Raw genomic sequence first — 13,550 nt, 5'->3', positions numbered from 1 at the left:
TTTGGAAAGTGTCAAGTGAAATGAACTGCACAGCAATCCCATTTAATCCTCTGTTGCATATAAATTCCTGGGTTTTGTTCTTAACACTTTGCTGGAGTGTTAACTTGAATATTTGTCCCAAAACCTGTGCAGGTGCACATGAAGCTGTAGTGTCACCATCAGTGTTGTGGGCGAAGTCATGGCTCTGCTGAGGTTCAGGGTAGCAGCGTGCTGGGGATCTGGCTGCGCTGTGTGGTCAGACTCTTTGTTTTGCAGTGTGACTTCTGTTGCCCAAGTTATCCTCCCTTGAATAAGTTCAGCATGGGTCAAGTTGACAGTTTTAGGAAGGACAAGCCCATCATCCAGCAGTCTAAAATTCCTGGACACCTAGTGTATGAGATGCCAGCAGCTGGACTTGTGGTGGATGTAGGCACGTGGTGGTAGGACAAGGATGGAGAGGACCCCCATTGCTAGGCAGAAGCTGGGGACTGTGTCTGGTGGTGCTCCCCAGCCTGCTGGGCCATTGCCTGCCTTGCATTCTTGCTCAGCGTTTCAGGTTGGTTTCCTCTCTCAAGGAAGGCAGGAGACCCAGGCTGGAGAAAATTAATACAAGAAATAGATGCAAACCACAGCATGGGTGAACGGAGTGGTCACGTCCTGCCCCAGAGACTTGACAGGGCTGTTCATCTCCTGTGACCATTCTCCATCAAGACACTCATTGCTGAGCATCAGTGCTGGCACAGAAGGGTCTTGCTGGTAAAGCTGAGCCCCTTCCCGCTGCCCTGACACCCTGACAGCAGCAGCACCCACAGCCTCTTCCATGGCAGGCTGCCCCGCGCCTGCTTGCGGTTCCGCCACCCCCAGCTCGGTTCAGCCACCTCCAGCTGCAGCACCTAGCCAGACCTGAGGGACTGCTCAGTTTGCAGAAGCTGCTACTACCTTGGTAGTAGCTCTGTGGTATGTGTACGGCAGGAATTTCGGGAGGAAAAGGATATTGGATAGGCTGCTGAGCTGGTGGGAAACTTCTCTGTCATCCATAAATACTTGGGACTTGATTCCCCTTCCCATGACTTTGACAACACTGGTGTGATTTAGCACGTCGGTGACTTTGTGTGGAAGTCATCCACTGCCCGTGACTTTATACTTGGCCATCACTCCATCTCCGTAGTGGCTGTTCCTCAAGAGGCTGTGGAAAGCCAGTGTGTTTCCTGGCTTGGGTCTCTTTTTTGTGTCCTAGCATGCGTGGGAACAGCTTATGCAGAATGACGGGCTTAACTTTGGCACACAGTGTTTAGCGTGGCAGTCGTGCTGATGAGAGCCTGGCTGACATCTTGTCTTTGCCTGTTTTCCCAGGTCGTTGCACTGTCATCGTGGAGTCTCTTGAGAGATTCAATCTACTATACACTGTCCGTTGTTGCACTCATTGTGGTAAGTTTTTGAAGGTTATTCTTCTGTGGGAGCCCACAGGACTACTGCCACTTGTAAAGGGAACCTGCTAAGAAATCATAGTCTTGTAGCTAAGATCCTAGCTCCAGGAGCCACGTGGTTTTCTGCTTGTGGAAAAATGTACTTGTGAACTCCCTGGTTCTGTAGAAAAGCTGAGCTTTCCTCTGACCAGAGGAAAGAGATCCTCAACAGCTACAAAACATTAAAGTTAGTTTTTCCACACATAATTAGGGCAGGTCTTGTTCAGTGCACACTAGCAGCAAATCCTCTAATGAAGGCTACACTTTCAGTAATTCTTAGTGCTGCTCCTATTCCAGCTTTCATCAAGCTCAGTAAGTAAGTACTCCAAATCTCTCCAAATTGGGCTATACAGTGAAAATATATTAGCACGAGTGTTTAGATAAAGAGACTGCTGTCAGTTTAGCATTACCTTTGCAACCAGTACCAAAGAAAGTCAGGAAATGTAAAATTTTACTTTCCTGGTAACAGTTGCTACTTTGCCTTTTTTTTGTTGTTGTTCCAGCCTAGTCTAGGATCTTAGATTCCCTAAGAAAGGAAGAGTGATTTTGTGAGGTTAACTTCTGTATGTAAGCAAAAAGGGAACTTCAGAGTCAGAAGACGAACACTTGCATTTCTGAAGTTTGCACTACTTTTATTACTTGCAGTTTCCACAGTGTGTTTTGTTTTGCCTTCATTCTGCACATGCCTGTATACCGTACATATTCTGTAGGTGCGAAGGCCTATATCTGTCTAATCTCAAGCGGAGGGTTTGCCTCAACCTGTTGGTACTTTTGTTCTTCATACTGCAGGGCCAGCCTTTTTGCACCTGATGAAAAATAACTTTTCTACAAAATTAATAGCAATGAGCTGCAAAACAAAAAACTTGGTTTTTTTCTTTGACAGCTTGACAGTAACCTCATACCAAAAATTGTTGCTGAACAACAAACTTGGCCACACCCACTCATTGTAATAAATTACATTGCACGAGCTTAAAGACATCTAGTAGACATTCTCTTAGTTTACTCCATGGAAAGCACAGATGTGGGCAGCTGCCGGGCATTTAGCCTCCTGTTATTTGGATTGGGTGTTTCATTTATTGTAAGGTGGCAGACAAGTTAAAAAACTGTTGAATCTGTCATGGATTTTTAAATTCTTTAATCAAGGCAGGTATTTTTCATGGCTGGTTCATCCTTGTGGTTGTCAGCTGCTTCAGGATGTTGAGAACCATTCTCTGTTGTATTGCGTCCAGTGCACGCCTGAAATTCCTAGCTATGTATCCTATATAATGAGGAAGTTGTGTGGCTCATTGAACAGACATCTCTGTTGTCCTTAAGACTTTTCTCCTATACTTTATTTCTGTATAGCCGTTCTTCATAATTACAGAACTACAGAAGTCCTTTTCTTTTGGGAATGTGTCTCATAATATCAGGATACTGTTATTTTTTTCCTAAGGCTTGGGTTGTCTTCTCTCCAGACGTACGCCCACTCTTCTGCTCACCTTATCAGCTATGAGGTTCAAGGTCCTTCACGCAGCCAGGGCAGCAGGGCTGTGCAATTCCACGCATTAGTGGAGGCTTGAAGGGATTGCCAAAACTCTTATTCCCATGTTGCAACGCTACATGGCTAATTGTGGCTTGGGAGATGTGGAGCACGTTCCACTTCTCTTCAGCGTTACTCCACAGCAATCATTGCAAATGACTTTTAAACACCTGTTAGAGAAAAACAGGGAAAAATGGGAGAAAGGGAAAAGATTTTAAATGATTAAAGATTTGGCTTCCAGCTGATTTACCAACCTTTTTGTATGCAATATTGCTCCCCAGTTGATGGCAGATGAGGATTTCTCCTTTCAGAGTCGAACACTGCTTCAGTTTAAGAAGTTTCTCCTTCCCTTCACTCACCAGGGGACCCCTGGCTTCACAGTAGCTCAGATCTTTCCTATCCTTTTAAGGCAGAATCAAATTTAGGTGGCAGCACATTGTTATTCAAATACTGACTCTCCAGTCCACCATGGCCCAGCTGGGAGACAAGCCACAGGCTCCATACAGAGCGTAGCATGACCTGTGTGCGGTTCCCCCTTCATTAGATTTCTATGCACCTTAAATTTTAGAAGTCACTTAAATGCTTTGTCAGATAGGGATGATTTGCCATATCAGGGCATTGAGACTTCACTGCAGCTGAAATACAATCATCTCTCTTGAGGGATGATACTGCTTGTAGAAGGTTGCTCTCATAGTATTTTAAACAGCAGCTTGTGGTGCTGTATTCTAAGTTGCACTCCACTGGTGTCTTTACTATTCACAAATACACCTGAGGGGAAATAAATACATTCCTGTCAATGTTGAGATTCAGCAACTTTAAAAGACTTGATATTCTGCTGGGTAAATCAATGTGACTTTGTCTCCTTCCATTTCCACTAACAGAGGAATTGCAGTGCTGCAGTAATAAATAGCAAAGCAGTATAAACTCACCTGTTTGGTGCTCCAGGTCATTTGATAAGAATAAGTGAACTCTAAATCACAGAGATTAGAAGTTGATAAACAACACTCACCATACTTAACCTCACCTCGATTCAGCCCTGTGATTTTCTTTTTTAACCTTAAAATAATACTATAAAGCTGCCTTGTCTTCTTGTAGAGCTTGGCAAAACTGTTACTCCTTTTTTCCCTTGAAAGGAAAAAGATGCCTGTGTGTCTTAACTTGAAGGGACATGGTCAGAGTCATTAGTGAGAAAAGTGGGATGGCTGCTATTTTTAATCACAAAGGTCAATGCACATGCTTTCATGCCCCATCACACCAACACATTGTAACCTAAAACAGGCCATGTCAGATTAGATCACGGTGACTGGGAGCTGTAACTTACAACACGCATAACATTTTGTGGTCATGTTTTCTTCCAGTAACCAATGTAACTATTGCTTGGTGCTGGCTGTCACGCAGGAGTTGCTCTTTACAGGCTATATAGCTGAAGGGAAGTGCTTCATTGTGCTTTCAGAGGCTCGTTCCCTTTCCCTCCCTTTATCTCTGGTGCGCTGCCATGGATGTGTTTCTGTAGTGCAAACACAGCATTTCCACCTCTCCGCACAGCGTGGAGCTGCAAGCAGGCGCAGGTACTTTGGAAGGACTGGACGGGAAGCAGGCTCCTCACCCAGGCTGACAGAGTAGAGCGGCTGCCCAGGCCGCGGAGCTGCAGGTTGCTGGGTGCGACCCCAGCTCCAACCTCCCAGAGAGGCCCTGTGCTGCCATGAAGGACCGGCCCTCCCGGGGAACCCTGCGCACAGGCCAGGCGGCCTGGCTGGCCGTCAGGCCCTCCTGCTGCAGCAGCCACTTCACGAAAGGCCTTGAGGTGCTGGAGCGAGTCCAGAGAAGGGCAACGAAGGTGGGGAAGGGTCTGGAGCACAAGTCTGATGGGGAGCGGCTGAGGGAGCTGAGGGGGTTTGGTCTGGAGAAGAGGAGGCTGAGGGGAGACCTGATCGCTCTCCACAATGACCTGAAAGGAGGGGGTAGCCAGGTGGGGGTCGGTCTCTTCTCCCAAGTAACCAGTGACAAGACAAGAGGGCATAGTCTGAAACTGCACCAGGAGAAGTTCAGGCTAGAAATGAGAAGGCATTTCTTCCCAGAAAGGGTCGTTAGGCGTTGGAATGGGCTGCCCAGGGAGGTGGTGGAGTCCCTATCCCTGGAGGTGTTTAAGAAAAGACTGGACGTGGCACTTAGTGCCATGGTCTTGTTGACATGGGGGTGTTGGGGCAATGGTTGGACTTGATGATCCCGGAGGTCTCTTCCAACCAAATTGTTTCTGTGGCACACAGGTTGAGCCGTGCTGGGGTCCCCTGCTCAGCGACAGCCGAGATGGGCAGTGAGAGCAGCCCTCCACAGTTGTACATCTGAGGTGGAAGGAGAAACGGAGACACAGGGGTGTTGCCAGCAAGGGAGGGTGGCAGCCCTCTCTGCTCCCATAGGGCTGCTGGGGGTAGTGGAGCGTGGGCTGGGGAAGGGCCCAGTTGTGGAGCACTGCAGCCATCTGCCGGTCACACCTCCTGACATCTGCCTCTTCAGACTGTCCCAAAATCAGGCATAGATGGGCAAACACCCTTCACAGCTCTGACATAGCGTTGTCTCTTCCCCAACACACAGCATCTTACACAGGCAGGAAGAAACACATTTCTTTGCCAAGAAGGCTTCCATAGCATTGTTATGAAAGCTTCAGCACCCCTCTGTGGGTGTGCTAAAATGACTGTCACAGTAGTTAGATAGCGTGGTGATCATGTAGATCTTAGGGAAATAATGCCCCTGGGCCAGTTCTTAGCCAGCAAAATTTCACAGTGGCTGTGGAGCTGACTGTACATCTGCATACTGATCGCCCACTTGCCACCCAAGAACGGGTCAGGGGAAGAGGCCGTGTCTCTGGTGAGACCAGCTGTGCAGTTCAGAGGCAGGTACGGCCCCTTCTCTGACTCAGTTTTATTTTCCTTGCAACTGTTTCTGCTTTGCTGCTGCAATAGCCCCAGTTACGCAAGGATCCCGTGGTATTTGGGAAGGAATGTACCTACCTACCTTTACTAGGTGAGAAAAACTAAGGGTTGAAAAGTTCAAAGACTGGGCAGAAGAACAATGCCAAAACAGACCAGACAGCCCTGAGCCCTGGATTGCTCTGCCCGCTCTGTCCCCTGTTCAGGTGATTAACTGTTTTCAGCTGTGATTTCGTGTATAACATGCCTATTTTCAAACCTTTTCTCCACAGTTTATTTATGACGAAAAAGTTTCCTGGTAAGTGAATCCCTTTTCATTTTTTCTGGTTATACCACAAAAGCCGCAATAAGTAGGGTTCATCAGGAGAGGAGGGGAAAGCTAAAAAGTTTAGCAGAGCAATTCAGGCAGCAGTTTCCTGCTGCATGAAAAACCTCAGCACAAGATGGGCTAGAATAATACATTTTCCGAGCCTGAGAGGAAAGCCTAGGATAGCATCCCTTAGACTGTTTCCTGATACAGCGGCGGCAGTCAGTGCCCTCTGCACACCCTGCAGCAGCCCGAGGATGATGATGTGCTCAGCAGAGGCAGAGACTGCTGCTTGGGTACCGGTGTGCCAGGGATGTTGGCCGCCTGGGAATGGAAAGGGTCACCCAAGCAGTCATAAATAAGTGTGGTCCAATATTTGGATTTTTTAATAACTTAATAATTTAAAACCCAAAAAGCTCCTAAGGCAGTATTAAAGAGCAAATGACCAGTTTAAAGAAAGAAAGAAAAAAATGCTAATACCCCCATGAATGTGCTTAAATGTACTGCAATAGGTATGGTGGGTTAGAGGGCTTCAAACACTTTTAAAAGTGTACTTTCACTTGTTTTGCTTTCATGGTTTTGTTTTCAGCACCTCTCAGGGCTTGTAGAGTGACAGTGGTAGCTTTGATTTCACTCACAGCCAGTATTATTTAGATTACAAGCTCTAGAGGGAGTCAGGCTTTTTGGGTTGCATGTTTTCTTAAACTTGTTCTCACTGGGGGATTAATGTTTAATTTCAGAGAAGGATTTCTCAAACACTGAGTTTTGCAATGGCTTGTTTTGTTTTGTTTTGTTTTGTTTTTTTAACTAAAATTGACTCGAGGCCCAATTGTATTTGACCGTGCCTTTCAACTAAAACACACCAAGGCAGAAGCTGAGTGTTGAACTGCCAGAAGCAGGGAATAAGATACTGATATGGTTAGTGCAATGTCTCAAAATCCTTAAAGAGAAAATGGCCCGTGACTTTTAGTATACAGCAGCCTGATAATGGGTGATTTCCACAAGGACTAGCAGTTTGCCATAGGGAAATATGCAGAATACAGCAATTTGGTCAATGAAAAAGATTACCTAAAAGTGCTAAAAGTGATATTCTATTTTGTTTTCCTACAAATTTCATTAGTTTGACACAGAAACAGTGGAGAAAAAACCTGATAATACCTAATCAGCAGTTTAACTGCTGCCTGCTGCATTCTCAGCGGTTATGCAGCAGCAGTATCGAAAGAGCAGCTGCTACTTGTTCAGGTTGTCTCAGCACGATGGGTGTGCTTTAGCATGCTCAAAAAACCCAACGACCTGCCTTACACCCATGCAGGCAGAGCAGGATGGGTGCTCCCCTCTCTGCCAAAGCCCCCCCAGGTATTGTCCTTACAGAAGTGTCGGCTGGGTGCACGATTTGTTCACTGAACTTCTGGGTTTAGTCACTTGTTCTTAGCTGACGGGTTGATTTGGCCAAGTAAAACCAGAGCAGAAGTCAAGAAAACAAAGGAGGTATCACACGTGTGTGTGAGCCATTTCTTTACGCATCCCCTTTTCTAGAGGTGTGTTAAGACAGCCCAAGAGGGTCAAGCCTTTCTGCAAATTTGTGGCATGACAGATGGGGGAATGGCTGAACTCGGGCAGCAAACTGCCATGCCCTGCTCTGATGTGTTTTCTGTGTTGCTCTTGTTTACAGGTGGGAGTCCTTAGTCTTAGTGCTGATGTATGTCATCTACATCGTTATCATGAAGTAAGTCAAATGCACCCTCGGCTTGTTTAGATTGTAAAGCTCCCTGCTCCAGTGCTTTTCCAGAGGTTGCAAAGGTAATTAATTAAAAGAGAGCCACCAGCTGCGGGCAGGGCTTCCATTGCATCACCCAGCTTGCACGCCAGCAGCACCTCTAATAGCAGGGCTTAAAGCACTTTGCCCTGTCATGTACTTACCTGAAATTTATCCTGATGAGGCAGGAAGGGGCTGCTTGTCCCCGTAGTACAGATCCGAGGATCAGACATTTAAAGGTGGATGATGCTTTGCGGGTCTCACCCCGTGTGAACCGACCAAGGCTAACGCAGCAGGTCTGTGGCAAAGCAGAGAACCAAATCCGTCTCCGAGTCTCACCGAAGCAGCCTCTTCTGACTTCGCTTTAGCAACCCTACTCAGAAATAAACAGGCAGGAGATTCCAATCTACTTTCTGTGGGTGCTAAACTCCACAGCAATTTGTTCTTCCTTGCTTGGAGACCCATGATAAAACTACAGCACAATCAACATTGATCTTCTGAGCGTCTGACCTGTGTAACTTCTTTCACGCAAGTTCATGCTAGCAAAGCTAGTCTGTTCTGCTGTTTGGTTCCCCTCCTCCTGTCTTGTTTTTAAAAGCCAGTGGAAAGGAAACCCACATTTAAACTGGAACATTCAACAAAACCTACCAGCTGCCAAGCACACCGGTGGTCTTGTCTCAACAAGTAAGAGTAGAGATTTGTTTTGAAATGATGAATAGAGTAAATATTGTGAGAGCAATTCTCAGTGAGAACAGCAAAACACTCAGGCTGGGTTGAAGGTAACACAAGAATTCATCTCACTTCTAATAATTACAAACTTTCTTTAACATGGAGGGTAGCTTCACCCTTGCAATGATTAACTGACCAGCAAAACAGATAGTTGTAGTGTTTGAATCTAGAAAGGATTTTTTTCTGAAAGCAATGTTGTAGTGTGAACAGATGTTTCAGACCTGTTTGGATATAGCTGGGGAGGTTGGCAGCCTGGTTAGGGACCTCAGCCAGATGTTCACAGTGGTCTGCCCTTGCCTTTGAGTATCATGGTGAGGTCCTCAGCTCATGTTTGTGTCAGCTCCTGGCGATAAATAAGGAACAAAGATTTTATTTTTTTCTGCCCCCCCAAAGTTGAGACAGAACTTAGCATACAGTCTTGTGTTTCTGTGGTAGGTCTTCACAGGTAAAACAACACTCATGCTCAGGTGTGATTATGTGATAAAAAAATAACTTTGGATGATAAGTAATCATTATTTGCTATACAGAATATTAATTACACATAATACGTAACCATACATGTCATTCAAGATTCATGTCTTGTAACTTCCGTAGCCTGATAGGTAAGGAGAGATTGCATTGTATATAATTTAGTTAGAGGTCTGGCATACCGTGACTGGATTTCCTTAAAACCAGAGGGGTTTTCTTCCCTCCCTTAGTTGGATCGTACAGGATATGAGTCTAGGAAAGGAAGAATGTCAAGAAATCCATATAGGAGAAGCAAACGTACATCTAGAGTTTGTTTCATTTGTGCAGGTACAACTCAACCATACATCACTGCTTTGAAAGGAAGACAAAAAACTCTGCAAATATGGTGAACGGTTTAGCAAATAACACGGAAATGGATGATAACAGCAACTGCGATGCCACAGTGGTATTACTAAAGAAAGGTAACTGTTCCAGTAAGTCACCCTACTTGCTTGCATCATTCTGAATGTTTACAAGTTTGTCCACGGTGTGGGCTGCTGCTGTCTTATCGGCCATGAAATAGGCAGGGAGGTGGTCCTTTTGTAATCCCCCTGCCATATGGCCATGGCTCCCCTTGCCTGGGAGCATGATGTGGTGACCCCAGCCACCGCATCCTTCACCGCTGGAGGCAGCTCCGACCTCCTCTGGGTAATTCTTGCTGCTGGACAAGTGCCTGGCTGAAAGGACTCCTCCAGCTTCAAGCCTGACTTGCCCAAGGGCTGCTTATTTAGACCGTTACAACCGTGCGGTTGTAAGTCCTCCTGTGGGTGCTGTTATTCTACATTGAAGATGTCCATTTACATCCAGTATGTCCAGTTAAATTTAACTCTATTCCAAAGTGACATAAACTGAGCAGGGAAAAAAGCCTTGTTATACTAGTCTGCACTTCCCCTCCATGAAGCAAGAGTGGGAACTCTATGTTGGTCTAGGTAGGGTGCTCTTCCTTCACGTGCTGTCTTGAACGTGCACAACTTTTCCATGTAAATGATCTTTAAGTGGATTTCACTGTGGCTGAAATGTGCTCCCATTTGACTTCAGTCACGATCACATATAAAAATTATTGTATTTCTTCAGCTTAAAAAAATTCACCCACTCCGTAGCTCAGCAGCAGTAGCTCGATGTGTGCATTTGCAAACATGTGGTAAACTGTATTTACAAGGGGTAATTTTTTTATCTTTGCAACAGTCAACAAGCGTGTGCAGTAACTGCTTGGGATTTATATGCACTTATCCTCAGGAGTAACACACACACACACACACACACACAGAGTCATTGGTTTAAGCTGAGAAGGAGCTCTCTCTTGTCTAAAGCAGTCCTGGTCTCTGGCTGCAGATGGGCTGCCCTTTTTGTTTCACTGAACTAATAAAAAAGTTACCAAAAATAGGTCTCTCTTCCTGCAAACAGTGACTGAAAGACACAGTCTCTATACAGTAAGCAACTGCACGTGAATTGTAGAGGGGTTTATTTGCTGACATCAACCCCTTTGCGTCTATAGAGGCCAGCTATCGTGTTACTGCCCTATTGCTGAGGGAAGGCTTTTGTGAGTGCTGTGCACTCTGATTTGGGGAAGCTGCTTTTGTGGGAACAGCTATCTGTAGCCTGGAGGTCTCAACAGCGAAACTGTGCTGGCAAGATGACTACAATCCGTACTAGTAAAGCTAGACTGGTAAAACTCAGTAAGCATAAACTCAGGCTTTAGTCATCTAGGTTTACCCGGTAGCCTCAGCATTACGCACAAATGAGGCAGTTCTGACTCTGGGATTTTGTCTGAATCTCCCCAGAATGTGTCTTTGCATGACACTGCTCAGCTGCTGGTAATTTTTTGTTTTGGACACTTGCGGTTACTAAAGCTGGCTGAGGAAGGAAGACAAAAGGATTGCTTCATTTTCTTGCAGATTGTTCCTGTATTTATTTGTCAATGGTCCACCGGAGGCCCAGATAGGCGAGTGGCGTGGCTGTGTACACCAGCCAGGAGCATGGGGTCACAAACAGCACCCATTGCAGTGGTCTGAGAGTTTCAGCCACTACTGTTTGTTTTCTGAGGCTTTTTCTGAACAAAGGACCAAAAAGAATCAAACAGAAGGATTTCTGTGTTTGGGGCAGTTCCCCCGAGTGCCACGCAGGAAATGCCAGCATGGAAAAAGTCACAAGGAAAAGCTGGCTTGCTATTTTGATTTTTTTTTTAATATGGATGACCCTACTTATCTACCCCAATCCATGGAAACCTCTTCAGTCAGAAGAAAAAGTGACAGTAAGGCTGAGGACTTATTCTTCTATAAGACTAACAGTGATGGTAATAAATATTAATGCCATGAAATATTTGCCAGTGTTCAGCACTGGTTTTAATAAACCAAAGCAGAGATGTGTCAGGGAAGACCTCAGGTTTCCCTGCTGCGGAGTCCCAGTCCTGGCCCAGAATTCACAGCCTGAGGTAGCATCCAGGCACAGAAAGGATGGACGCTGGCACTGTGCCACCCCAGAGGTAATGGGCACTGGCACTGTGCCCCAGCTGGAGTGTGATTCAGGTGCCTGCCCCTGTTCCTTTGCTCCTGCACCGTGGGTCACATTCCATGAACTGCCACGTGTGCTTGCTGCCAGGTTTGATGGCACTTCCCAGCCATGAGCTGCGAGCCCAGGATGCCAGAACCTGCTTTTCATTTGCATTGGTACCTTGCAGGAACACAGGGACAATTTCCACACCCTGGAGGTGAGAAGTGGTGGGTTAATGGTGGGTGAGGCCAATATCCTCACAAAAGTGGTGATTATAACAGTGGAACTAATGCAGCTTTACTGCAGCACCATTTCTACCTTGATGGAATAGCTGCGTGAAACGCAGGCCTATGATGAATTGTGCAGAGCAGATTTAATTCTCTGTAATGAGCATGAGTGGAGATACCGTGTTGGTGATTTATTTAAAGACAGAAATGTAGGACGTGTAAAGACAGAAATTAAGGACAAAGGAGGCATATTTTGAATGGTGGTAGCTGAAGGAATGGTTCTTACAAAGGACTTCTGGAACCTGTGGGTTTATTCTTCTGAGAGCCATGTAGGGCAGAGAGAGAGAGACTGCTGGAAGAAGACCTCAATTTCTCTTTGTTCTCTTGGCTGCAGGAAACTTCCACCGTAAAGCCTCAGTGATCATGGTGGATGAGCTGCTGTCTGCCTACCCACACCAGCTTTCGTTTTCTGAGGCTGGACTCCGGATCATGATAACCAGCCACTTCCCTCCCAAAACACGTCTCTCCATGGCCAGCCGCATGTTAATCAATGAGGTATGTCTTTTATCTCCCACTCACCTCTCCTTCTCCTTCTGAATTTGCCTTTTCTTGTAGCAGTGTCTGGATCAAAATGGAACTCTTGTGTTTCTTCTGGATCCCTGATAGTGTTTTCCCAGATTTTATCCTTCTGACACTGACTTTACTAAATCATCCCTTGCTATCTGTCCCCATGGAGATTTTAGCGGAGAAAATTTCAAGTCGTTCCATGGTTATGTTACCTGTAGCTGTTGCTCACAGGAGGTGCCCCCTGCATTGATCTGACATTAATATCGCTTGCACTTATTTAATAATATGGTACTCCACGGAGCCTGCACTTAGTCTGGTCCTGATCTTGAAGTACTCCTGGAGTCAATTCTACAGCCACTGTAGAAAAGTTGTATATGTGAGATTTATCTAGTTACCTGCAAGCAAGCAAGCATAGCTTTATACCTGATCAAAATTCATTCCTTTTGCTTTTAAAGCCAAATTTTTAAAGAACTCTGCACATCTCCCTTTCTCTGTTCTTCCCTTTCTCTTCAAAGAATTAAACAAAAAAAAATATATCTATCTTTCAGCAAGAATTTGTGCCTGTATTTACAGAGACAAAGGCTGATCAACAGCAGGACGTACACCAATGGTGAATCAGAAGTAGCAATCAAAATACCTATCAAGCACGTGCTTGAGAATGGAACAGGCCCCAGCAACTCTGCCGAGCGGGGTGTGAATGGTACACGGCAGGATGAAGACATGGCTGAGGCTGGGAATGAGACAGAGAACGAGAATGAGGATAACGAGAACAATGAAAACGATGAGGAAGAGGAAGAAGATGATGACGATGATGACCATGAAGGGCCATATACACCTTTTGACCTACCCAGTAAGAAGCTCCTGGGTTTGCGTTGTTCCAGAAAGCAAAACTCAGTTTGGGTATGCCAGAAAGCATCGCAGATGCGTGTTGAGGTAGAAATGACTCTGAGAGTTCCCATCAGCCTGCACCTCTCAATGTAGTTCCTGGTGAGAGGTACAAGATGATAGGAGCTGGGAAGCAGCAGGAACTTCTTAGAATGCAGACTCCTGGGCTTGGACACAGCTGTACTGCAGCT

The 13,550-nt window shown here is 45.8% G+C and overlaps 1 protein-coding gene across 1 annotated transcript in view; it reads left to right on the top strand.

Moving 5' to 3' along the window:
- Positions 1-300: 300 nt before the first annotated feature.
- The window catches only part of SLC24A3 (solute carrier family 24 (sodium/potassium/calcium exchanger), member 3), a 31,930-nt gene continuing 18,680 nt past the window's right edge, over positions 301-13,550 (top strand). Inside the window, exons 1-7 of the mRNA XM_009703074.1 lie at positions 301-405; positions 1,333-1,407; positions 6,164-6,189; positions 7,871-7,924; positions 9,479-9,612; positions 12,302-12,462; positions 13,048-13,324. Coding sequence (XP_009701376.1) covers positions 301-405; positions 1,333-1,407; positions 6,164-6,189; positions 7,871-7,924; positions 9,479-9,612; positions 12,302-12,462; positions 13,048-13,324 — 832 coding nt within the window. The remainder of the gene's footprint in view (positions 406-1,332; positions 1,408-6,163; positions 6,190-7,870; positions 7,925-9,478; positions 9,613-12,301; positions 12,463-13,047; positions 13,325-13,550) is intronic.

This window comes from Cariama cristata, unplaced genomic scaffold (assembly GCF_000690535.1).
Source record: "Cariama cristata isolate BGI_N322 unplaced genomic scaffold, ASM69053v1 scaffold22126, whole genome shotgun sequence".
Classification (NCBI taxonomy): Eukaryota; Metazoa; Chordata; class Aves; order Cariamiformes; family Cariamidae; genus Cariama; species Cariama cristata.
This window is presented reverse-complemented; position numbering and strand designations above follow the sequence as displayed.